This window comes from Lichenostomus cassidix, unplaced genomic scaffold, assembly GCF_008360975.1.
Source record: "Lichenostomus cassidix isolate B80296 unplaced genomic scaffold, HeHo_3.0 HiC_scaffold_40, whole genome shotgun sequence".
Lineage (NCBI taxonomy): Eukaryota > Metazoa > Chordata > Aves > Passeriformes > Meliphagidae > Lichenostomus > Lichenostomus cassidix.
Genome location: NW_028147459.1, coordinates 2306775 through 2332643, shown reverse-complemented (window position 1 = coordinate 2332643; position 25869 = coordinate 2306775). Strand labels below are relative to the sequence as shown.

General features: G+C 51.3%; 1 protein-coding gene across 1 annotated transcript in view; it reads left to right on the top strand.

The window, feature by feature from the left end:
• Positions 1-25869, top strand: part of HDAC6 (histone deacetylase 6) — a 42612-nt gene that overhangs the window by 13558 nt on the left and 3185 nt on the right. Inside the window, exons 9-19 of the mRNA XM_085046206.1 lie at positions 2618-2635; positions 2964-3058; positions 5547-5614; positions 8256-8505; positions 10544-10672; positions 12766-12934; positions 15741-15841; positions 17124-17156; positions 18554-18622; positions 21212-21401; positions 24996-25101. Coding sequence (XP_084902332.1) covers positions 2618-2635; positions 2964-3058; positions 5547-5614; positions 8256-8505; positions 10544-10672; positions 12766-12934; positions 15741-15841; positions 17124-17156; positions 18554-18622; positions 21212-21401; positions 24996-25101 — 1228 coding nt within the window. The remainder of the gene's footprint in view (positions 1-2617; positions 2636-2963; positions 3059-5546; positions 5615-8255; positions 8506-10543; positions 10673-12765; positions 12935-15740; positions 15842-17123; positions 17157-18553; positions 18623-21211; positions 21402-24995; positions 25102-25869) is intronic.

Sequence of the window (25869 nt, the reverse complement as noted above, 5' to 3'; positions counted from 1 at the left end):
TGTGGATGGAGAGCCCATGGATTCCCGAGGGGATGTGGGGGATATGGGGGCAGAGTGATGGTGCTGCTCGTGGTGAGAGCCTATGGATTCTATAGGGGATATAGGGGGGAGAATGGGGATGGTGAGAGCATATGGGGGCTATAGGGGATGGGGGATGTGGGGATGGGGAGAGCCTGTGGGGGCTATAGGGGATATAGGGGATATGGGGAGAATGTTGGTGATGGTGAGAATATATAGAATCTATAGGGGATATGGGGGGAGAATGGTGGTGCTGGTGATGGCGAGAATGTATGGATTCTATAGGGGATGTGGGGAGAATGGTGATGGGGAGAGCCTATGGATTCTATAGGGGATGTGGGGAGAGTGATGGTGCTGGTCATGGTGAGGATGTATGGATTCTATAGGGGATGTGGGGGGACAATGGGGATGGGGAGAGCCTGTGGGGGCTATAGGGGCTGGGAGGAGAGTGATGCTGCTGGTGATGGTGAGAGCCTGTGGATTCTATAGGGGATATGGGGGATGTGGGAGGAGAATGGGGATGCTGAGAGCCTATGAGGGCTATAGGGGATGGGGGGAGAGTGCTGGTGCTGGTGAGAATGTATAGAATCTATAGGGGATATGGGGGCAGAATGGTGATGGTGAGAAGCTATGGATTCTATAGGGGATGCAGGGAGAATAGTGGTGAGAATGTATGGATTCTATAGGGGATATGGGTAGAATGGTGGTGCTGGTGCTGGTGAGAGCCTATGGATTCTATAGGGGATGGGGATATGGGGATGGTGAGAGGCTATGGATTCTATAGGGGATGGGGGGAGAATGGTGGTGAGAAGTATGGATCTATAGGGGATCTGGGGATCTGAGAATGCTGCTGCTGGTGCTGCCGTGACGCCTATGGGGGCTATAGGTGAGGCTATGGGGGCTATAGGGGTGCTGGCTTTCTGGGGGCTTTGGGGCTATAGGGGTCTCTGGGGGTCTATAGGGGTGCTGGGGGGCTCTGGGGGTGCCTTGGGGGGCTATAGGGGTCTATAGGGGTCTCTGGAGGCTCTATAGGGGTCCTGGGGGTCTCTGGGGGGCTCTGGGGAGGTTCTGGGGTCCATAGGGTCCATCCTGGGGGTCCATATGACCCCTGCTGGGGCTCTATAGGGTCATCCTGGGGTCCATAGGGTCACTCTGGGGGTCCTGAGGGTCATCTTGGGGTCCATAGGGTCATTCTAGGGTCCATAGGGTCACTCTAGGGTCCATAGGGTCATTCTAGGGTCCATAGGTCCCTCCTGGGGATCTATAGGGTCACTCTGGGGGTCCTGAGGGTCTATAGGGTCATCTTGGGGGTCTATAAGGTCACTCTGGGGGTCCCTATAGCCCCTATAGCCCCCTTACCTCTGCCCCGGGGGTCTATAGGGTCACTGTGGGGGTCCATAGGGGTCTATAGGATCACCTCTCCTCTCCATAGGGGTCTATAGGGGTTTCTAGGGTCAATCCATAGGGCTCTATAGGGTCACCCTGGGTGTCCATAGGGGTCTATGGAATCAGCTCCCGTCTCTATAGAGGGTCCATAGGGGTCTATAGGGTCACCCTGGGGATCTATAGGGGGTCCATAGGGTCACCCTGGGTGTCCATAGGGCCATCCCGAGGATCCATAGGGGTCTATGGAATCACCTCCCATCTCTATAGGGGTCTATAGGGGTCTATAGGGTCACTCTGGGGGTCCATAGGGGGCCAAAGGGTCACGCTGGGGGTCCATAGGGTCACCCTGAGGGTCCATAGGGTCACCCTGAGGGTCCATAGGGACCATTTTGGGGCTCTATAGGGTCAATCCTGGGGGTCCATAGGGGTCTATAGGGTCTCCTCCCCTCTCCATAGGGGGTTTATAGGGGTTTCTAGGATCAATCTATAGGATCTATAGGTGTCCATAGGGTCTGTAGGGTCTATAGGGTCACCTCTCCTCTCCATAGGGGTCTATAGGGGTTTCTAGGGTCAATCCATAGGGGTCTATAGGGTCACCCTGGGTGTCCATAGGGTCTATAGGATGACCTTCCCTCTCCATAGAGGATCTGTAAGGATCTCTAGGATCAATCCATAGGGGTCTATAGGATCAATCCATAGGGTCCATAGGTGTCTATAGGCTCTCCTCCCCTCTCCATAGGGATCCATAGGGTCACCCTGGGTGTCCATAGGGTTTATAGGATCAATCCATAGGGTCTATAGGGATCCATGGGGGTCCATAGGGGATCCATTGGGGGTCCATAGGGTCACTCCAGGGATCCATAGGGATCCATAGGGATCCATAGGGGTCCCTAGGGGTCTATATCTCCCTCTCCCTAGGGGGTCTCAGCCCCAGGGGTGTCCCCATAGGTGTCCATAGGTGTCCATAGGGATCTATAGGGTCAATCCATAGAGTCCATAGGTGTCTATAGGGTCTCCTCCCCTCTCCTAGGGGTCTCAGCCCCGGGGGTGTCCCCGGGGGGGTTGGGGCTGTGCTGAGCTCACTGCTGGGATCCATAGGTGTCCATAGGGTCCATAGGGTCACTCTGGGGGTCCATAAGGTCACTCCAGGAATCCATAGGGGTCCATAGGGATCCATAGGGTCCATAAGGATCTATATCTCCCCTCTCCATAGGGGGTCTCAGCCCCGGGGGTCTTCCACTCCCACCCATGGGGGGTTGGGGCTGTGCTGAGCTCACTATGGGGATCCATAGGGGTCTATAGGGGTCCATAGGGTTTATAGCATCAGTCCATAGGGTCTATAGGGTCACTCCAGGGATCCATAGGGGTCTATAGGGGTCCATAGGGGTCCATAGGGTCTCCTCCCCTCTCCCTAGGGGGTGTCCCTGGGGGGGTTGGGGCTGTGCTGAGCTCACTGCTGGGATCCATAGGGTCTATAGGGTCTATAGGGTCACTCCATAGAGTCCATAGGGTCCATAGGGGTCCATAGGGTCTCCTCCTCTCCCTAGGGGGTGTCCCAGGCGGGGGTCTCAGCCCCAGGGGGGGTAGGGGCTGTGCTGAGCTCACTGCTGGGAGAGCCTGGAGAGCCCCTGGGGCCCATCGGCCCCTCCTGCAGGTGAGGGGATCCGGATTTTGGGGGAATTTGGGGATTTGGGGGGATTTGGGGGATTTGGGGGATTTTGGGGGATTTGGGGGTTTTGGGGGGGATTTTGGGGGATTTGGGGAATTTTGGGGGATTTGGGGTGATTTTGGGGGAATTTGGGGCAATTTTGGGGTTGGGAGTTTGGGGTGATTTGGGGAGGAATTTGGGGATTTTGGGGGGATTTGGGGGATTTTGGAGGGAATTTGGGGGATTTTGGGGCAATTTGAGGGGATTTTGGGGGAATTTGGGGTTTTGGTTTTTGGGGGGATTTTGGGGGATTCAGGGGAGGAATTTGGGGATTTTGGGGGGAATTTGGGGAGGAATTTGGGGCAGTTTTGGGGGATTTACTTAGGGGGTGATTTTGGGGGGGAATTTGGCAGGGGTTTAGATTTGGAGGAGGGAATTTGGGGGATTTTTGGGGTGATGGGGTGATTTTGGGGGAATTTGGGGTTTTGGGGTGTTTGGGGGATTTTGGGGGGGATTCAGGGAGGAATTTGGGGATTTTGAAGGATATTTGGGGGATTTGGGGGATTTGGGGAGAATTTTGGGGGATTGGGGTGATTTTGGGGGTGGGGATTTGGGAGGAAGTTTTGGGGGGATTTTGGGGTGATTTGGGGTGATTTGGAGAAACTTGGGGGGGGGAATTTGGGAGGATTTTGGGGGGATTTTGGGATTTGGGAGCATTTTGGGATTTTGGGAGGAGTTTTGGGGAATTTGGGGGATTTGGGAAGTTTTGAAATTTTGGGGGATTTGGGGGATTTTGGGGGATTTGGGAGGGTTTTGGGAGGGGATTTTGGGGAGTTGGGGGTGATTTTGGGGGAATTTGGGGGGATTTTGGGGAATTTGGGGTGATTTGGGTGATGTTGGGAGTGATTTTGGGGGATTTGGGGATTTTGGGAGGATTTTGGGGGAATTAAGGGGATTTAGGAGGATTTTGGGGGAATTTGGGGGTTTGGGAGGATTTTGGGATGGTTTTAGGGTGGGTTTGAGAGGTTTTAGGGTGGTTTGGGAATTTGGGGATTTTGGGAGATTTTTTGGGGGTGATGGGGTGATTTGGGGAGGAATTTGGGATTTGGGGGAATTTTGGGGATTTGGGAGGATTTTGGGGGAACTTGGGGGACTTGGGGGATTTTGGGGTGGTTGTGGGGATTTTGGGGTGGTGTTGGGGTGTTTTAGGGGACTTGGGCTGGTTTTGGGGGGATTTTGGGGATTTTGGGGGTGGTTTGATGGGTTTTGGGGGCTGTTACTGGGTGATTTGGGGGGATTTTGGGGTTTTGGGGGATTTTGGGGTGGTTTTGTGGTGATTTGAGATGGTTTGGGGTGAGTTTGGGGTGATTTGGGGTAGGTTTTGAGAGGTTTGGGATGATTATCGGGGTTTTGGGTGGTTTTGGGGTGATTCTTGTTTGGTTTTGGGGTGTTCTTGGGGTTTGCAGTGATTTTGGGGGATTTTGGGGGGTTTTGGGGCAGTTTTGGTGTGACTTTAGGTTGGTTTTGGGGTGACTTTTGGGGTTTTGGGATGATTTTGGGGTTGTTTTGGGGTGATTTTGGGGGCTTGGGGGTTTTCAGGTGATTTTGGGGTGATTTTGAGGGCTTTGGGGTTGCTTTGGGGTGATTTTAGGGTGGTTTTGGGGTGGATTTTGGGTTTTGGAGGATTTTGGGGTGATTTGGGGTGATTTAGGGTTGGTTTTGGGGGCTTTGGGAGTGTTTGGGGTGATTTTAAGGCGGGTTTTGGGGTTTTCGGGTGGTTTTGAGGTGACTTTGGGGGATTTGAGGTGGCTTTGGGGGTCTGGGATTTTGGGGTAATTGAGGTTTGGGGTGGTTTTGGGGGTTTGTGGGCATTTTGGGGTGGTTTTATGGGAATTTGGTGTGATTTTGGGGTGATTTTGAGGCGTTTTGGGGTAATTTTAGAGTGGTTTTGGGGTGGATTTTGGGTTTTGGAGGATTTTGGGGTGGTTTTCAGGGGGTTTTGGGGTGATTTTGAGGGATTTGGGGGCATTTTTGGGTGGTTTTGTGGGAATTTGGGGTGATTTTGGGATGTCTGGGGTCAGTTTTTGGGTTCCCTGGGGTGTCAGGGGTCAGTTTGGGATGATTTTGGGTCTGTTTGGGGTGATTTTGGGTCAGTTTGGGGTGATTTTGGGGGTCAGGATCAGTTTGGGGTGATTTGGGGATTTTGGGTCAGTTTGGGGAGGTTTTGGGTTAGTTTTTGGGTGGTTTTGGGGTGATTTTGGGATGATTTTGGGGTGATTTTGGGTCACTTTGGGGTGATTTTGGGGCTCAGGGTCAGTTTGGGGTGATTTTGGGTCAGTTTGGGGTGATTTTGGGTCACTTTGGGGTGATTTTGGGTCAGTTTGGGGTGATTTTGGGTCAGTTTGGGGTGATTTTGGGTCAGTTTTGGGGTGTTTTTGGGATGATTTTGGGTCAGTTTTGGGGTCAGTCTGGGGTGACCCCGCTGTCCCCGCAGCGGCCTGGCCAGCATCGCCCGAGCACTGAGTGTCCAGCGGCAGCACTGGAGCTTCCTGCAGAGCCTGGGTGAGAGAGTGGAACCCAAAAATGGGGAAAACAACCCAAAAACGGGGGGAAATGCCCCAAAAATGGGGGAAAACAACCCAAAAATGGGGAAAACGGCCCAAAATGTGGGGAAAACAACGCAAAAATGGGGGAAAAAAAACCTGAAAATAGGGGAAAACGGCCCAAAAACGGGGAAAATGGCCCAAAAACGGGGAAAACACCCAAAATGTGGGGAAAATAACCCAAAATCTGGGGGAAAAACCCTAAAAATGGGGGGGGGGGGGGAAACACCAAAATGGGGAAAACACCCCGAAAACGGAGGGAAATGCCCCAAAATCTGGGGGAAACACCCTGAAAATAGGGGAAAACACCCCAAAAACGGGGGGGAAAAACCCCAAAATGGAGAGAAAACACCCCAAAAATGGGAAAAACATCCCAAAATCTAAGGGAAAAACCCCAAAAACGGGGGGAAAACACCCCAAAATCTGTGGGAAAACACCCCAAAATGGTAGGGAACACCCAAAAAACAGGGGGAACCCCGAAATCCTGGTGGGGCTCCTTTGGAACCCCACAAAATCGAGGGGAGGCTTTGGGGGATGCACTAGGCCTCGTTGCTAAGGCGCCGTGTTGGTTGCTAGGGCGCCATCTTGTCCGGCCGCCCTGTTGGTTGCTCTGAGGTCACTCTGGGGGTCCATAGGCCATCCTGGGGGGTCCCTCTAGCCCCTCTAGCCACCTCCCCTGTCCCCAGGGGCTCTGTAGGGTCACCCTGTAGGGGATCCTGGGTGCTAGGCCACCATAGTGACTGGGTGCCTCATTGGTTGCTAGGCCGCCATATTGGTTGCTAAGGTGCCCTGTTGGTTGCTAGGCCACCATAGTGACTGGTTGCCATATTGGTTGCTAGATTGCCATGTTGGTTGTTAGGTTGCCATATTGGCTGCTAGGCCTCGTTGTTAAGGTGCCACCTTGGTTGCTAGGGCACCCCTTGGTTGCTGTGCTGCCATCTTGGTTGCTAAGGTGCCCTGTTGGTTGCTAGGTCGCCATATAGGTTGCTAGGCCACCATAGTGACTGGCTGCCACCTTGGTTGCTAGGCCACCATATTGGTTGCTAGGTTGCCATGTTGGTTGCTAGGCCTTGTTGGTAAGGTGCCATCTTGGTTGCTAGGCCACCATAGTGACTGGATGCCATTTTGGTTGTTAGGTTGCCATGTTGGTTGCTGGGCCAACATGTTGGTTGCTAGGCTGCCATATTGGCTGCTACGCCTTGTTGCTAAGGTGCCACCTTGGTTGCTAGGGCACCCCTTGCTTGCTAGGCTACCATCTTGGTTGCTAGGCCGTCATATTGGTTGCTAAGGTGCCCTGTTGGTCGCTAGGCCACCATGGTGACTGGCTGCCATGTTGGTTGTTAGGTTGCCATGTTGGTTGCTAGGCCGCCATACTGCATAGCTGCTCTCTTAGTCACTAGGCTGCCACATTGGTTGCTAGGCTGCCCTGTTGGCTGCTAGGCCTCGTTGGTAAGGTGCCATCTTGGTTGCTAGGGCACCCATTGGTTGCTAGGCTGCCATCTTGGTTGCTAGGCTGCCATCTTGGTTGTTATGCCACCACCTTGGTTGCTAGGCCACCATACTGCATAGCTGCACTCTTAGTCACTAGGCCACCATGGTGACTGGCTGCCATCTTGGTTGCTAGGTTGCCATCTTGGTTGCTGGGCCGACATCTTGGTTGCTAAGGTTCCCTGTTGGTTGCTACGGTGCCCTGTTGGTTGCTAGGTCACCATATTGGTTGCTAGGCCACCATAGTGACTGGCTGCCATTTTGGTTGCTAGGTTGCCATGTTGGTTGTTAGGTTGCCATGTTGGTCGCTAGGCCGCCATACTGCATAGCTGTTCTTTTAGTCACTGGGCCGCCAGATTGGCTGGTTGCCATGTTGGTTGCTAGGCCTCGTTTAAGGTGCCACCTTGGTTGCTAGGGCACCCCTTGGTTGCTAGGCCACCATCTTGGTTGCTAGGCCGTCATATTGGTTGCTAAGGTGCCCTGTTGGTCGCTAGGCCACCATAGTGACTGGCTGCCATGTTGGTTGTTAGGTTGCCATGTTGGTTGCTAGGCCACCATACCGCATAGCTGCACTCTTAGTCGCTAGTCTGCCACACTGGTTGCTAGGCTGTCTTATTGGCTGCTAGGCCTTGTTGCTAAGGTGCCACCTTGGTTGCCACGGCACCCATTGGTTGCTAGGCCGCCATGTTGGTTGCTAAGGTGCCCTGTTGGTTGCTAGGCCACCATCGTGACTGGCTGCCGTATTGGTTGCTAGGTTGCCATGTTGGTTGCTAGGCCGCCATCTTGGTTGCTAGGCCGCCACAGTGACTGGCCACCATATTGGTTTCCAGGCCACCATCTTGGTTGCTAGGGCACCCATTGGTTGCTATGCCGCCATGTTGGTTGCTAGGCTGCCATGTTGGTTGCTAAGGTGCCCTGTTGGTTGCTAGGCCGCCATCTTGGTTGCTAGGCTGCCATATTGATTGGTTGCTGTATTGGTTGCTAGGCCGCCATCTTGGTTGCTAGGCCGCCATCTTGTTTCCCCTCAGAAACCCCAAAATCTCCAAAAATCTCCCCAAAAATTGCTCAGAACAGGTTTCGGGTGCCAAGCTGAGTTTCCTGCTCTTTCACAGACACTGACGAGGAGGAGGAGGAGGAAGAGAAAGATGAGGAAGAGGAGGAAGAGAAAGAGGAAGCAGCAGGAAAAGCAGAGGAGGAAGATGATGAGGAAGATGAGGAAGATGAAGATGAGGAGGAGGAGGCAGCGGGGGATGGGGAACCCGCCGAGGCTCACCTGGATGTGCCACCTGAGGCACCTGGGACAGCCAGGGTGGGGCTGGTGTACGACCAGCGCATGGAGGAGCACAGGAACACCTGGGACAGGTGAGTGGGGACACCTGGGGACAGCTGGGGACACCTGGGGACAGCTGGGAGAGGTGAGTGACGGGGGACAGCTGGGGACAGCTGGGGACAGGTGAGGGAGGAGCACAGGAACACCTGGGGACACCTGAGACAGGTGAGGGACTGACAGGTGACACCTGGGGACACCTGGGGACACCTGAGACAGGTGAGGGACTGACAGGGGACACCTGGGAGAGGTGAGTGGGGACACCTGGGGACAGCTGGGGACACCTGAGACACCTGGGACAGGTAGGGAAGAGAACAGGAACACCTGGGACAGGTGAGGGACAGACAGGGGACACCTGGGGACAGCTGAGACAGGTGAGGGAGGGGCTGGGAACACCTGGGGACACCTGGGGACACCTGGGACAGGTGAGTGAGTGACAGGGGGACACCTGGGGACACCTGGGACAGGTGAGTGACAGGGGGACACCTGGGAGAGGTGAGTGGGGACAGCTGGGACACCTGGGGACACCTGGGACAGGTGAGAGAGAAGCACAGGAACACCTGGGACAGGTTAGTTGGGGACACCTGAGACACCTGGGACAGGTTGTTTTTGGCATGATTTTAGGGTGGTTTCGGGGTGATTTCGGGGCAATTTTTTGGGCAGTTTTTATGATGATTTTGGGGGTGATTTTGGCTGATTTTTGGCTGATTGTGGGTTCATTCCCAGCCAGCACCCCGAGTCCCCACAGCAGGTGTCCCTGGGTTATTTTGGGATGATTTCAGGATGATTTCAGGATGGTTTTAGGATATTTTTGGGTAATTTTGGGTAATTTTTCCCAGCCAGCACCCCGAGTCCCCACAACAGGTGTCCCTAGGTGATTTCAGGATAATTTCAGAATAATTTCAGGATGATTTCAGGATATTTTATGATATTTTTGGGGTTCATTCCCAGCCAGCACCCCGAGTCCCCGCAGCAGCTGTCCCTGGGTTATTTCAGGATAATTTCAGGATGATTTTAGGATATTTTTGGGCTGATTTTGGGGTTTATTTTTGGGTGATTTTTCCCAGCCAGCACCCCGAGTCCCCGCAGCGAGTGTCCCTGGTGATTTCAGGATAATTTCAGGATAATTTCAGGATGATTTTAGGATATTTTACGATATTTTTGGGGTTCATTCCCAGCCAGCACCCCGAGTCCCCGCAGCGGCTGTCCTGGTTGATTTCAGGGTTATTTCAGGATATTTTTAGGATATTTTTGGGTAATTTTGGGTGATTTTTCCCAGCCAGCACCCCGAGTCCCCGCAGCGGCTGTCCCTGGTGATTTTAGAGTGGTTTTGGTGTGATTTTGGGGTTATTTTGGGGCAGTCTTTACAGTGATTTTTAGGCTGTTTTTAGGATAATTTTAGGATGTTTTTAGGATATTTTTGGGCTGATTTTGGGATATTTTGGGGTTATTTTTTTCCCAGCCAGCACCCCGAGTCCCCGCAGCAAGTGTCCCTGGCTGATTTCAGGATGATTTCAGGATAATTTTAGGATATTTTATGATATTTTTGGGTTTATTCCCAGCCAGCACCCCGAGTCCCCGCAGCAGGTGTCCTGGGTTATTTCAGGATGATTTTATGATATTTTAGGATATTTTATGATATTTTTGGGTTCCCAGCCAGCACCCCGAGTCCCCACAGCGAGTGTCCCGCGCGCTGCAGCGGCTGTCCTGGGTTATTTCAGGATGATTTTAGGATAATTTTGGGATATTTTGGGTTATTTTGTTCCCAGCCAGCACCCCGAGTCCCCGCAGCGAGTGTCCCTAGGTTATTTCAGGATATTTTCAGGATATTTTATGATATTTTTGGGCCCACCACACCCCACCCCGCACGTTTCTACCAGTGATTCATAGGCTGTCCTGGGTTATTTCAGGATAATTTTAGGATAATTTTGGGATATTTTGGGGTTATTTTGTTCCCAGCCAGCACCCCGAGTCCCCTCAGCGAGTCTCCCGCGCGCTGCAGCGGCTGTCCTGGGTTATTTCAGGATGTTTTTAGGATAATTTTGGGATGTTTTGGGGTTATTTTGTTCCCAGCCAGCACCCCGAGTCCCCGCAGCGAGTGTCCCGCGCGCTGCAGCGGCTGCAGGAGTTGGGCTTGGCGCAGAGCTGCCTCAGGGTGACAGCGAGAGCCGCGACTGCCCGGGAGCTGAGAGCTGTGCACACGTGAGGAACTGGAGAAAAACCCAATTTGGGGAGGGGAGAGCGGAATTGAGGAGGGGGAGAGTGGAATTTGGGGGAAAATACCCCAATTTGGGGAGGGGGAGACTGGAATTTGGAGGAAAATACTGAATTTGGGGAGGGGAGAGCAGAATTTGGGAAGGAGAAACTGAAATTTGGGGAGGGGAGAGCAGAATTTGGGGGGAAAATACCTGAATTTGGGGAGGGGGAGATTGGAATTTGGGGGAAATATCCAATTTGGGGAGGAGGAGACTGGAATTTGGGGGAAATACTGAATTTGGGGAGGGGGAGATCGGAATTTGGGAAATATCTGAATTTGGGGAGGGGAGAGCGGAATTGGAGGAAAACTGAATTTGGGGAGGGAGAGCGGAATTTGGGGGAAAATACCCCAATTGGGGAGGGGAGACTGGAATTGGGAAATACTGAATGGGGAGGAGCGGAATTGGAAACTGAATTTGGGGAGGGAGAGACCAGAATTTCGGGGGGAAAAATACCCCAATTTGGGGAGGGGGAGACTGGAATTGGGGAGGGGGGACACTGAAATTTGGGGGGGAAAACCGAATTTGGGGAGGGGGACATTGAAAGTGGGGAGGGGGACACTGAAACTGGGGGGGAACCCCAAATTTGGGGAGGGGAAACCAAAATTTGGGGTTCTCTGGGGGATTTGGGGGTCCTCAAACTGAAATTTGGGGAGGGGGAGACCAAAATTGGGGAATTGGAAACTGAAATTGGGAAGTGGGACACCGAAATTTGGGGTTCCTTGTGAGGGTCTGGGGTTCCCTCTGGGATTTTGAGGTTCTCTGGGGGGTTTGGGGTTCCCCAGTCAGGGGATTTGGGAGATTTTGGGGGATTTGGGCACTGGAGGAGCTCCCTGATGGGAGAGATTTGGGGTCTCGGACTGGGGATTTGGGATTTCTGACCATTGGGATTTAGGATCTCTGACCATTGGGATTTGGGGTCTCTGACCATTGGGATTTAGGATCACTGACCTGGGGGGATTTAGGATCTCTACCCAGGGATTTTTGGGGTCTGCCCCGTGGGATTTGGGGTCACTAGTGGGTTTTTGGGGTTTTGGTGTCTGCCCAGTGGGATTTGGGGTCACTAACCCATTTTTGGGTTCTGCCCAGTGGGATTTGGGCACAACACCAACCCAACCCCCCCCTGGGATTTGGGGTCACTAATGGGGTTTTGGGGTCTGACTTGTGAGATTTGGGATCACTAACCCATTTTTGGGTTCTGCCCGGTGGGATTTGGGATCACTAACCGAGGGGTTTTTGGGATTTCTGCCCAGTGGGATTTGGGGTCTGTGACTGTTTTTTGGGATCACTAACCCATTTTTGGGGTCTGCCCGGTGGGATTTAGGATCCCTAACCTGTGTTTGGGTTTTTTGGGGTCTGCCCAGTGGGATTTGGGGTCCCTGACAGGTGTTTGGGGTTTTTGGGGTCTGCCCAGTGGGATTTTGGATCTCTGACCACTGGGATTTGGGGATTTGGGATCACTGCCCAGGGGTTTTTGGGGTCTGCCCGGTGGGATTTGGGGTCTGTGACCATTTTTTGGGATCCCTAACCCATTTTTGGGGTTTTTGGGGTCTGCCCAGTGGGATTTCGGATCACTGACCATTGGGATTTGGGATCACTGCCCAGTGGGATTTAGGATCTCTGCCCAGGGGTTTTTGGGGTATACCCAGTGGGATTTGGGATCCCTAACCCATGTTTGGGTTTTTGGGATCTGCCCGGTGGGATTTGGGATCCCTGACCCGTGTTTGGGGTCTTTGGGGTCTGCCCGGTGGGATTTGGGATCCCTAACCCATTTTTGGGGTCAACCCGGTGGGATTTGGGGTCACTAACCCATTTTTGGGGTCTGCCCGGTGGCATTTGGGATCCCTAACCCGTTTTTGGGGTCTGTGACTGTTTGTTGGGGTCCCTAACCCAGTTTTGGGGTTTTCCCGTTGAGATTTGGGGTCCCTAACCCGTTTTTGGGGTCTGTGACCGTTTCTTGGGATCCCTAACCCATGTTTGGGGTCTGCCCGTTGGGATTTGGGGTCCCTGACCCGTGTTTGGGGTGTTTGGGGTCTGCAGGCGCTCGCACATCCGCGCTCTGTCCCAAACCCCACTGCTGAGCCCGCGGGAGCTGCGAGTTCTGTCCGAGAGGTACAACAGTGTCTACCTGTGCCAGAAATCCTACAGCTGCGCCCGGCTGGCTGCGGGGGGAGCCTGTGAGGCCGTGAGGGCTGTCATGGCGGGAAAGGTGCGTTTGGGGTCAGGATTTGGGGCTTTTGGGATCCTTTTGGGGTTTGGGTTTGGGGTTAGCTGTGCCAGAAATCCTACAGCTGCGCCAGGCTGACAGCAGGGGGCGCCTGTGAGGCCGTGAGGGCTGTCATGGCAGGAAAGGTGTGTTTGGGGTCAGGATTTGGGGCTTTTGGGATCCTTTTGGGGTTTGGGTTTGGGGTTTGGGGTTAGCTGTGGCAGCAATCCTGCCGTTACACCCGGCTGGCGGCAGGGGGCGCCTGTGAGGCCGTGAGGGCTGTCATGGCGGGAAAGGTGCGTTTGGGGTCAGAGTTTGGGGTTTGGGATCCTTTGGGGGGTTTTGGGTTCCTTTTTGGGGTTTTTGGGGATCCTTTCGGGGTTTGGGGTTTGGGGTTAGCTGTGCCAGAGATCCTGCAGTTGCACCCGGCTGGCTGCAGGGGGCGCCTGTGAGGCTGTGCGGGCTGTCATGGTGGGAAAGGTGCGTTTGGGGTCAGAGTTTGGGGTTTTTGGGATCCTTTTGGGGTTTTTTGGGATCCTTTTGGGGTTTGGGGTTAGCTGCACCAGCGATCCTGCAGTTGCACCCGGCTGGCTGCAGGGGGTGCCTGTGAGGCTGATGGCAAAAAAGGTGCATTTTGGGGTCAGGGTTTGGGATTTTTGGGATTCCTTTTTGGTTTTTGGGATCTTTTTGGGGTCAGGATTTGGGGTTTGGGGTCTGGGAGGTCTCTGTAGCAGCAATCCTGCAGTTACACCCGGCTGGCTGCAGGGGGCGCCTGTGAGGCCGTGCGGGCTGTCATGGCGGGAAAGGTGCGTTTGGGGTTTTTGGGATCCTTTTGGGGTTTTTTGGGATCCTTTCGGGGTTTGGGTTTGGGGTTAGCTGTGCCAGCAATCCTGCAGTTGCACCAGGCTGACAGCAGGGGGCGCCTGTGAGGCTGATGGCAAAAAAGGTGCATTTTTGGGGTCAGGGTTTGGGGTTTTTGGGATCCTTTTGGGGTCAGGATTTGGGGTTTTGGGATCCTTTTGGGGTTTGGGGTCTGTCTGGGGTTTTGGGGTTTTTTTGGGGTTTTTTTGGGGGGTCTCTGATATTTTGGGGTCCCAGGTCCGCTCCTCGCTGGCCATCCTGCACCCTCTGTGGTGTTTTTGGTGTTCCTGTGATGTTTCCTATAGGATTTCGGGTTTTCTATGGGATTTTCTATAGGATTTTGGATTTTCTATGGGGTTGTCTATAGGATTTTTGATTCTCTCTGTTGGTTTTGGGGGTTTTTTGGGGTCTCTCTGATATCTTTGGGGTCTGTGTGCTATATTTGGGGTCTCCCTGATGTTTTTGGGGTGTTTTTGGGGTCGCAGGTGTGCTCCTGCCTGGCATTGCTGCGCCCCCTGTGGTGTTTTTAGGTGTTCCTATGGCATTTCTATGGGGTTTTCTGTAGGATTTTGGATTCTCTCTGTTGTTTTTGGGGTATTTTTGGGGTCTGTCTGCTATTTTGGGGTCTGTCTGATATCTTTGGGGTCTCTCTGATATTTTGGGGTGTTTTTGGGGTCTCTCACCCCCAGGTGCGCTCCTGCCTGGCCCTGCTGCTCCCCTTTGTGCTGTTTTTAGGTGTTCCTGTGATGTTTCCTATAGGATTTTGGGGTTTCTATGGGGTTTTCTATGGGGTTTTTGGGTGGTTTTGGGGTTTTTTTGGGGTCTGTGTGATGTTTTTGGGGTGTTTTTGGGATCCCAGGTGCGCTCCTGCCTGGCCCTGCTGCGCCCCCTGTGGTGTTTTAGGGGTTCCTATGGGGTTTTGTATAGGATTTTTGGGTTTTCAATAGGATTTTGGGGTTTTTTTGGGGTCTTTATAGGATTTTGGGGTATCTTTCTGGTCTGTCTGTTATTTTGGGGTGTTTTTGGGGTCTCTCACCCCCAGGTGCGCTCCTGCCTGGCCCTGCTGCGCCCCCTGTGGTGTTTTTTGGGTTCCTATGGGGTTTTCTATGGGGTTTTTGGGTGGTTTTGGGGTTTTTTTGGGTCTCTCTGCTACTTTGGGGTGTTTTTGGGTGTTTTTGGGGTCGCAGGTGCGCTCCTGCCTGGCCCTGCTGCGCCCCCTGTGGTGTTTTTAGGTGTTCCTATGGGGTTTCTATGGGGTTTTCAATAGGATTTTGGGGTTTTGGGGTGTTTTTGGGGGGGTTTTTGGGGTCTGTATGCTATCTTTGGGGTCTGTGTGATGTTTTTGGGTGTTTTTGGGGTCGCAGGTGCGCTCCTGCCTGGCCCTCCTGTGCCCCTTTGTGTTGTTTTTAGGTGTTCCTGTGATGTTTCCTATAGGATTTTGGGGTTCCTATGGGGTTTTCAATAGGATTTTGGGGGTTTTTTGGGGGGTTTTTTGTGTCTCTCTGATATATTTGGGTTCTGTGTGATGTTTTTGGGGTGTTTTTGGGGTCCCAGGTGCGCTCCTGCCTGGCCCTGCTGCATCCTTTTGTACTGTTTCTAGGTGTTCCTATGGGGTTTTCTATAGGATTTTGGGTTTTCTATGGGGTTTCTGGGTGGTTTTAGGGTTTTTTTTGGGGTCTCTCTGCTATTTTGGGGTCTGTATGCTATCTTTGGGGTCTGTGTGATGTTTTTGGGGTGTTTTTGGGGTGTTTTTGGGGTCCAGGTGCGCTCCTGCCTGGCCCTGCTGCGCCCCCTGTGGTGTTTTTGGTGTTCCTATGGGGTTCCTATGGGGTTTTCTATGGGGTTTTTGGGTGGTTTTGGGGTTTTTTGGGGTCTCTCTGCTATCTTTGGGGTCTGTATGCTATCTTTGGGGTCTCTCTGCTATTTTTGGGGTGTTTTTGGGGTCCAGGTGCGCTCCTGCCTGGCCCTGCTGCGCCCCCCAGGTCACCACGCTGGCCGCGGCTCAGCTGGAGGTTTCTGTCTGTTCAACAACGCGGCTGTGGCGGCGAGGTGTGCGCAGCGAGCCGCGGGGGGACAGCTCAGGTAGGGACAGAGACCCCTACCCTAATTAATTAGAGACCCCTACCCTAATTAAATTAGAGATCTGAGACCCCTACCCTAATTAAATTAGAGATCTGAGACCCCTACCCTAATTAGAGATGTGCGCAGCGAGCCGCGGGGGGAAGGCTCAGGTACAGAGAGAGAGACCCCTACCCTAATTAGAGACCTGAGACCCCTACCCTAATTAGAGATCTGAGACCCCTACCCTAATTAGAGATGTGCGCAGCGAGCCGTGGGGGCAAGGCTCAGGTACAGAGAGAGAGACCCCTACCCTAATTAGAGACCTGAGACCCCTACCCTAATTAGAGATCTGAGAGCCCTACCCTAATTAGAGATGTGCGCAGCGAGCCGTGGGGGCAAGGCTCAGGTACAGAGAGAGAGACCCCTACCCTAATTAGAGACCTGAGACCCCTACCCTAATTAGAGATCTGAGAGCCCTACCCTAATTAGAGATGTGCGCAGCGAGCCGTGGGGGCAAGGCTCAGGTACAGAGAGAGAGACCCCTACCCTAATTAGAGACCTGAGACCCCTACCCTAATTAGAGATCTGAGAGCCCTACCCTAATTAGAGATGTGCGCAGCGAGCTGCGGGGGGACGGCCCAGTTACCGAGAGAGAGACCCCTACCCTAATTAGAGAGACCCCTACCCTAATTAGAGACTCCTACCCTAATTAAATTAGAGACCCCTACCCTAATTAGAGATGTGCGTAGCGAGCCGCGGGGGGAAGGCTCAGGTACAGAGAGACCCCTACCCTAATTAGAGATCTGAGACCCCTACCCTAATTAGAGACTCCTACCCTAATTAGAGACCCCTACCCTAATTAAATTAGAGACCCCTACCCTAATTAGAGATGTGCGTAGCGAGCCGCGGGGGGAAGGCTCAGGTAGGGACCCCTACCCTAATTAGAGATCTGAGACCCCTACCCTAATTAGAGATCTGAGACCCCTACCCTAATTAGAGACCCCTACCCTAATTAGAGAGACCCCTGCCCTAATTAGAGAGACCCCTACCCTAATTAGAGACCCCTACCCTAATTAGAGATGTGCGCAGCGAGCCGCGGGGGGACGGCTCAGGTAGGGACAGAGACCCCTACCCTAATTAATTAGAGACCCCTACCCTAATTAATTAGAGAGCCCTACCCTAATTAATTAGAGACCCCTACCCTAATTAATTAGAGAGCCCTACCCTAATTAGAGATCCCTCCCCAAATTAGGGACCTGGGACCCTTGAGACATGCGCAGGGCATGGCGGGGGGACAGCTCAGGTACAGAGAGACCCCTCCTCAAATTAAATTAGAGACCCCTCCCCAAATTAGAGACCTGAGACCCCTGAGACCCCTCCTCAAATTAAATTAGAGACCCCTCCCCAAATTAGAGACCTGAGACCCCTGAGACCCCTCCTCAAATTAAATTAGAGACCCCTCCCCAAATTAGAGACGTGAGACCCCTACCCTAATTAGAGAGAGAACCCTCCCCAAATTAGAGACCTGAGACCCCTCCTCAAATTAAATTAGAGACCCCTCCCCAAATTAGAGACGTGAGACCCCTACCCTAATTAGAGAGAGAACCCTCCCCAAATTAGAGACCTGAGACACCTCCTCAAATTAGAGACCCCTCCCCAAATTAGGGACCTGAGACACCTCCCCAAATTAGAGACCCCTCCCCAAATTAAAGACCCTTCCCCAAATTAGAGACTTGAGACCCCTGAGACCCCTACTCAAATTAGAGACCCGTCCCCAAATTGGAGGGCCCTCCTCAAATTAGAGCCCAGAGCATGGTGGGGAGAGAGAGAGACCCCTCCTCAAATTGGAGACCTGAGACCCCTCCCCAAATTAAAGCCATCAGACCCCAAATTAGAGCCTGAGACCTGGCAGGAAAACCTGTCAGGTACAGAGACCCCTCCTCAAATTAGAGATCTGAGACCCCAAATTAGAGACCCCTCCTCTAATTGGAGACCCCTCCCCAAATTAGAGACCTGAGATGTTTCAGGCACTGACAGGGAGACCCCTCCTCAAATTAGACCCCTGGGACCCCTCCCCAAATTAGAGCCCTGGGACCCCTCCCCGAATTAGAGACAGGAGATCCCAAATGCCCCTCAGGTAATGAGACCCCTCCCCAAATAGCCCTCAGGTACACAGGGACTCCCAGTCCATCCCAGTCCCATCCCAGTCCCATCCCAGTCCCTCCCAGTCCATTCCCAGTACCCCCCCAGTCCATCCCAGTTCCCTCCCAATCTCTCCCAGTTCCCTCCCAGTTCCATCCCAGTTCCATCGCAGTTCCCCCCAGTCCATCCCAGTCCATCCCAGTTCTCCCAGTCCCTCCCAGTCCCTCCCAGTCCATTCCCAGTACCCCCAATTCCATCCCAGTCCCTCCCAATCTCTCCCAGTTCCCTCCCAGTTCCATCCCAGTCCATCCCAGTTCTCCCAGTCCATTCCCAGTTCCTCCCAATCCCCTCCCAGTCCATCCCAGTCCCTCCTAGTTCCCTCCCAGTCCATCCCAGTCCCTTCCAGTTCCCTCCCAGTCCCTCCCAGTCCCCCCCAATCCATCCCAGTCCCTCCCAGTTCCCCCCAGTCCCTCCTAGTTCCATCCCAGTTCATTCCCAGTACCCCCAATCCCCTCCCAGTCCCTCCCAGTTCCCCCAGTCCATCCCAGTTTCCCGCAGGGTGCTGATCCTGGACTGGGATGTTCACCATGGCAACGGAACGCAGGAGATCTTCGAGGAGGATCCCAGGTGGGATTTTGGGGGATTTTGGGGAATTTGGGGTCCTTTTTGGGGTTTGGGGTCAGTTTGAGGTTCCCCAGGTTGGTTTTGGGGTCAGTTTTGGGGTTCTGGCTTAGTTTCGGGGTCAGTTTTGGGGTCAATTTTGGGGTTCTTCAGGCTCAGTTTCGGGGTCAGTTTTAGGGTTTTTGGGGTCAGTTTTGGGGTCCCAGCTCAGTTTCAGGCTCAGTTTTGGGGTCAGTTTGAGGTCAGTTTGGGGTCATTTTGGGGTCTGTTTGGGGTCAGTTTGAGGTCAGTTTTGGGGTCAGTTTATGGTCATTTTGGGGTCAGTTTGGGTCACTCAGGGTCAGTTTGGGGTCAGTTTGAGGTCAGTTTAGGGTCAGTTTGGGGTCAGTTTGGGGTCAGTTTGAGGTCAGTTTAGGGTCAGTTTGGGGTCCGTTTGAGGTCAGTTTAGGGTCAGTTTGGGGTCAGTTTGGGGTCAGTTTTGGGGTCAGTTTGAGGTCAGTTTGGGGTCAGTTTGGGGTCAGTTTGGGGTCAGTTTAGGGTCAGTTTGGGGTCACTTTTGGGGTCAGTTTGGGTCAGTTTAGGGTCAGTTTGGGGTCAGTTTGAGGTCAGTTTGAGGTCAGTTTGGGGTCAGTTTAGGGTCAGTTTGGGGTCAGTTTGGGGTCAGTTTGGGTCACTCAGGGTCAGTTTGGGGTCAGTTTGGGGTCAGTTTAGGGTCAGTTTGGGGTCATTTTGGGGTCAGTTTGGGGTCAGTTTAGGGTCAGTTTGGGGTCAGTTTGGGGTCAGTTTGAGGTCAGGGTCAGTTTGGGGTCAGTTTGAGGTCAGTTTTGGGGTCAGTTTAGGGTCAGTTTGAGGTCAGTTTAGGGGCAGTTTAGGGTCAGTTTGGGGTCAGTTTAGGGGCATTTTGGGGTCAGTTTAGGGTCAGTTTAGGGTCAGTTTAGGGTCAGTTTTAGGGTCAGTTTTATGGTCAGTTTGGGCTCAGTTTAGGGTCAGTTTGGGGTCAATTTAGGGTCAGTTTGGGCTTAGTTTGGGGTCAGTTCAGACTCAGTTTTGGGGCATTTGGCTCAGTTTCAGGGTCAATTTTGGGCTCAATTTTGGGGTCAATTTGAGGTCAATTTGGGGTCAGTTTAGACTCAGTTTTGGGCTCAGTTTTGGGGTATTTGGCTCAGTTTTAGGGGCAGTTTTGGGATGTCCTGGGTCAGTTTCAGGGTTGGTTTCAAGGTTCCCTGGGGTCAGTTTTGAGGTCAGTTTTGGGGTCAGTTTGGGGTCAGTTTTGGGCTCAATTTCAGGGTTTTTTGAGCTCAATTTCAAGGTTTTTGGCTCCCTAACCCCACATTTCTCCCCCCAGCATCCTCTACATCTCCCTCCATCACCATGACGATCCTTTTTCCCGTGGGGTTTTTGGGCTCAGTTTTGGGTTCAATTTCCGAGTATTTTGGGTCGATTTCAAGGTTTTTTGGGCTGAATTTCAGGAATTTCATGTCTCTAACCCCATTATTTTGCTCTCCCCAGTGTCCTGCACATCTCCCTCCATTGCCACGATGGTTCCTTTTTCCCAGGAGATTTGGGGTCACTTTGGGGTCACTTTTGGGCTCAGTTTGGGATATTTAGGGTCAGTTTTGGAATCAGTTTTAGGCTCAGTTTGGGGTCAGTTTTGGGGTCAGTTTAGGGTCACTTTGGGGTCAGTTTGAGCTCAGTTTAAGCTCAGTTTAAGCTCAGTTTGGGCTCATTTCTGGGCTGAATTTCAGGATTTTCATGTCTCTAACCCCCTGTTTTCTGCCCCTCCCAGCGTTCTCTACATCTCCCTCCATCGCCACGACGATCCTTTTTCGTGGGATTTTGGGGTCACTTTTGGGCTCAATTTTGGAATATTTAGGATCATTTTCGTGTCTCTAACTCCCTAATTTCTCGCAGTGTCCTGTACATCTCCCTCCATCGCCACGATGATCCTTTTTCCCAGGAGATTTGGGCTCACTTTGGGCTCACTTTCAGGATTTTTGGGCTCATTTTTGGGCTGAATTTCCAGATTTTCATGTCTCTAACCCCATTTTTTCCCCCAGCGTTCTCTACATCTCCCTCCATCGCCACGACGATCCTTTTTCCCAGGGATTTGGGGTCACTTTGGGGTCACTTTTGGGCTCAATTTTGATACATTTAGGATCATTTTCATGTCTCTAACCCCCTGATTTCCCCACAGTGTTCTCTACATCTCCCTCCATCGCCACGACGGCTCCTTTTTTCTCAGGGATTTGGGGTCACTTTTGAGCTCAATTTTGGAATATTTAGGATCATTTTCATGTCTCTAACCCCATTTTTTCCCCCAGTGTCCTGTACATCTCCCTCCATCGCCACGACGGCTCCTTTTTCCCAGGGATTTGGGGTCACTTTTGGGTCACTTTGGGCTCAATTTCAGGATATTTAGGATAATTTTCAGGTCTCTAACCCCCTAATTTCCCCACAGTGTTCTCTACATCTCCCTCCATCGCCACGACGGCTCCTTTTTCCCAGGGATTTTGGGGTCACTTTTGGGTCACTTTGGGCTCAATTTCAGGATATTTAGGATCATTTTCATGTCTCTAACCCCATTTTTTCCCGCAGTGTCCTGTACATCTCCCTCCATCGCCACGACGGCTCCTTCTTCCCCGGCGGCTCCTGCGGCTCCCCGCGGCGCTCAGGGCGAGGGGCTGGCAGAGGATTCACCCTCAACGTGGGCTGGGCAGCGCCTCGGGTGGGAGATGCTGATTACCTGACAGCTCTGAGCCGCCTGCTGCTGCCTGTGGCCTGCCAGGTGAGATTTTGGGGCTTGGGGATTTTTTTGGGATTTTTTTGGGAAATTTTCAGATTTTTTTTGATTTTTTTTTTATTTTTTGCAATTTTTTTGCAATTTTTTGCGATTTTTTTGCGATTTTTTGGGGATTTTTTTGGGTTTTGGGGAGGTTTGGGGAGTCCAGGTGAGATTTGGTGGGTTTGGGGATTTTTTGGGGATTTTTGGGGGGATTTTTTGGGGATTTTTTGGGGGATTTTGGGGCTCCTGGGCAGCGCCTCGGGTGGGAGATGCTGATTACCTGACAGCTCTGAGCCGCCTGGTGCTGCCCGTGGCCTGCCAGGTGAGATTTTGAGGGGTTGGGGATTTTTTGGGAATTTTTTCGGAATGTTTCGCTTTTTTTTTGCATTTTTTTTTTGCATTTTTTTTGCATTTTTTTGCAATTTTTTGCAATTTTTTGTGATTCTTTTTGCGATTTTTGGGGGTTTTTGGGGATTTTTCGGGGTTTTGGGAAGGTTTGGGGAGTCCAGGTGAGCTTTGGGGGGTTTGGGGGATTATTTTTGGATTTTTTGGGGATTTTTGGGGGGTTTTTGGGGATTTTTTGGGGGATTTTGGGGCTCCTGGGCAGCGCCTCGGGTGGGAGATGCTGATTACCTGACAGCTCTGAGCCGCCTGGTGCTGCCTGTGGCCTGCCAGGTGAGATCTGGGGCTTTGGGGATTTTTGGGGATTTTTTGGGAATTTTTGGGGATTTTTTTAGGAATTTTTCTAATTTTTTTTCACTTTTTTTTCACTTTTTTGGGGGATTTTTCTGATTTTTTGGGAATTTTTTTCTATTTTTTGATGATTTTTTGATGATTTTTTGGGATATTTTTGGGGTTTTTCAGGGTTTTTTTGGGATTTTTTGGGTTTTGGGAAGGTCTGGGGAGTCCAGGTGAGCTTTGGGGGGTTTGGAGGATTATTTTTGGATTTTTTTGGGGATTTTTGGGGGATTTTTTGGGGATTTTTTGGGTGTTTTTTGGCAGCGCCTCGGGTGGGAGATGCTGATTACCTGACAGCTCTGAGCCGCCTGGTGCTGCCTGTGGCCTGCCAGGTGAGATTCTGGGCTTTGGGGATTTTTTGGGATTTTTTGGGGATTTTTTTAGGAATTTTTCTAATTTTTGATTTTTTTGCATTTTTTTTGGAATTTTTTCGATTTTTTGCAATTTTTTTGCAATTTTTGGGGGTTTTTGGGGATTTTTTGGGGTTTTGGGAAGGTTTGGGGAGTCCAGGTGAGGTTTGGGGAGTTTTTGGGATTTATTTTTGGATTTTGGGGATTTTTGGGGATTTTTTTAGGAATTTTTCTGATTTTTTTTAAATTTTTTTTGCATTTTTTTGCGATTTTTTTGCAATTTTTGGGGTTTTTTGAGGATTTTTTTAGGGTTTTGGAGAGGTTTGGGGGTTCCAGGTGAGGTTTGGAGGGTTATTTTTGAATTTTTTGGGGATTTTTTGGGGGTTTTTGGCAGCTCCTCGGGTGGGAGATGCTGATTACCTGACAGCTCTGAGCCGCCTGGTGCTGCCTGTGGCCTGCCAGGTGAGTGCTGGGGGCTTGGGGATTTTTGGGGATTTTTTGGGATTTTTTTGGGAATTTTTCTGATTTTTTTCTGAATTTTTTTGATTTTTTTTGGATTTTTTTTCGATTTTTTTGCAATTTTTGGGGGTTTTTGGGGATTTTTTGGGGTTTTGGGGAGGTTTGGGGAGTCCAGGTGAGATTTGGGGGCTTTGGGGATTTTTGGGGATTTTTTTGGGAAGTTTTCTGATTTTTTTTATTTTTTTTGCATTTTGTAATTTTTTGTGATTTTCGATTTTTTGCAATTTTTGGGGTTTTTGGGGATTTTTTGGGGTTTAAAAAGTTTGGGGAGTCCAGGTGAGGTTTGGGGGATTATTTTTGGATTTTTTGGGGATTTTTTGGGGGGTTTTTGGCAGAGCCTCGTGGGATTTGGGGATTTTTGGGGATTTTTTTGGGGAATTTTTCAGATTTTTTTGGATTTTTTTTGCAATTTTTTGCAATTTTTTGCGATTTTTTTGCAATTTTTGTGGGTTTTTTGGGGATTTTTTTGGGTTTTGGAGAGGTTTGGGGAGTCCAGGTGAGCTTTTGGGGGTTTGGGGATTTTTTGGGATTTTTTTGGGGATTTTTTGGAATTTTTTTGGGTTTTTACACATAAATTTTTGGGGGTTTTGGGGATTTTTGATTTTTGGATTTTTTTTTGATTTTTTGGGAATTTTTAAAAATATTTTTGGGATTTTTTTGGATTTTCGGTGATATTTTTTGTGGTTTTTTAAAAAATTTTTTGGGATTTTTGGGGATTTTTTAAAAGAATTTTGGGGATTTTTTTGGGAATTTTTGGGATTTTTTGGAGCAAAATTTGGGGAATTTTGGGGGATTTTTTATGTTGCAATTTGGGGGATTTTTTGGGATTTTTTTTTTAATTTTTAATTTTTGGGTTTTTTTGGATTTTTTGGGGATTTTTGGGGGATTTGGGGAATTTTTGGGGATTTTTGGGATTTTTTGGGGGATTTTGAGGAGGTTTTGTCAGGTGAGATTTTGGGGATTGAGATTTTTGGGGATTTTTCGGAATTTTGGGGGATTTTTTGAGATTTTTAGGAATTTTTTTGGGATTTTCGGGGGGATTTGGGGGTTTTTGGGGGGGATTTTTTTGATTTTTCTTTTATTTCTGGGGATTTTTGGGGGGTTGGGGGGTCCAGGTGAGGTTTTTGTGTGGTTTTGGGATGTTTTTTTGGTGTTTTTTGGGTTTTTTGGGGTGTTCCTTGGTTATTTCTGATGTGGTTTTGGGGTTATTTCTGTGCTGGTTTCGGCTGATTTTTGGCTGGTTTTTGGGGTATTTTCGGGCTGATTTCGGGGTTCATCCTGTTCCCAGTTCTCCCAGTTCAGCCCAGAGCTCATACTGGTCTCAGCTGGCTGGGGGGATCCCCTGGGGGCTGGTTTGGGGTATTTTTGGGGTGTTTTTTGGCTGGTTTTTGGCTTTTTTGGGGGTATTTTTGGGCTGTTTTTGGGATATTTTCGGGGCTCTAACCCCTCCCCATTTCTCCCAGTTTGGCCCAGAGCTCATACTGGTCTCAGCTGGTTTGATGCTGGCTGGGGGGATCCCCTGGGGGCTGGTTTGGGGTATTTTTGGGGTTATTTTTGTGCTATTTTGGGGTATTTTTGGCTGTTTTCTGGTGTGTTTTGGGTGGATTTTGGGGTTCATCCTGTTCCCATTTCTCCCAGTTTGGCCCAGAGCTCATACTGGTCTCAGCTGGTTTCAATGCTGGCAGGGGGATCCCCTCGGGGGCTGGTTTGGGGTTATTTTTTGGGTATTTTCAGGTATTTTTTGGGTATTTTCGGGCTGTTTTCAGGGGTCCATCCTGACCCCACCCTGTTCCCATTTCTCCCAGTTCAGCCCAGAGCTCATACTGGTCTCAGCTGGGTTTGATGCCAGCAGGGGGATCCCCTGGGGGCTGGTTTGGGGTTATTTTTTGGCTGTTTTTAGGTATTTTGGGCTGGTTTTTGGGTATTTTTGGGCTGGTTTTTGGGTATTTTCAGGCTGTTTTGGGGTTCATTCTGTTCCCATCTCTCCCAGTTTGGCCCAGAGCTCATACTGGTCTCGGCCGGGTTCGATGCTGGCCGGGGGGATCCCCTGGGGGCTGGTTTGGGGTATTTTTTGGGTATTTTCAGGTATTTTTTGGGTATTTTTGGGTGGATTTTAGGGTCCATCCTGACCCCATGCTGTTCCCATCTCTCCCAGTTTGGCCCAGAGCTCATACTGGTCTCGGCCGGGTTCGATGCTGGCCGGGGGGATCCCCTCGGGGGGTGTTTTGGGGTGATTTTGGGGTTATTTTTGGCTGGTTTTTTGCTTTTTTGGGGGTATTTTTGAGCTGGTTTTGGGATATTTTTGGGGCTCTAACCCCTCCCCATTTCTCCCAGTTTGGCCCAGAGCTCATACTGGTCTCAGCTGGTTCGATGCTGGCAGGGGGATCCCCTGGGGGCTGTTTTGGGGTATTTTTTGGGTTATTTTTGTGCTATTTTTTGGCTATTTTCGGCTGGTTTTGGGGTGTTTTTGGGCTGTTTTCAGGGGTCCATCCTGACCCCATTCTGTTCCCATTTCTCCCAGTTCAGCCCAGAGCTCATACTGGTCTCAGCTGGTTCGATGCTGGCCGGGGGGATCCCCTCGGGGCTGTTTTGGGGTGATTTTGGGGTTATTTTTTGGCTATTTTTGGCTGGTTTTTGGGTATTTTTTGGGGTCCATCCTGACCCCACCCTATTCCCATTTCTCCCAGTTTGGCCCAGAGCTCATACTGGTCTCGGCCGGGTTCGATGCTGGCCGGGGGGATCCCCTCGGGGGGTGTCTCCTGTCCCCCCAAACCTTTGGTCTCTTCACCCACCTGCTGGGGGCGCTGGCGGGGGGCAGGATGGTGCTGCTGCTCGAGGTAGGAGGGGGTTTGGGGGATTTGGGG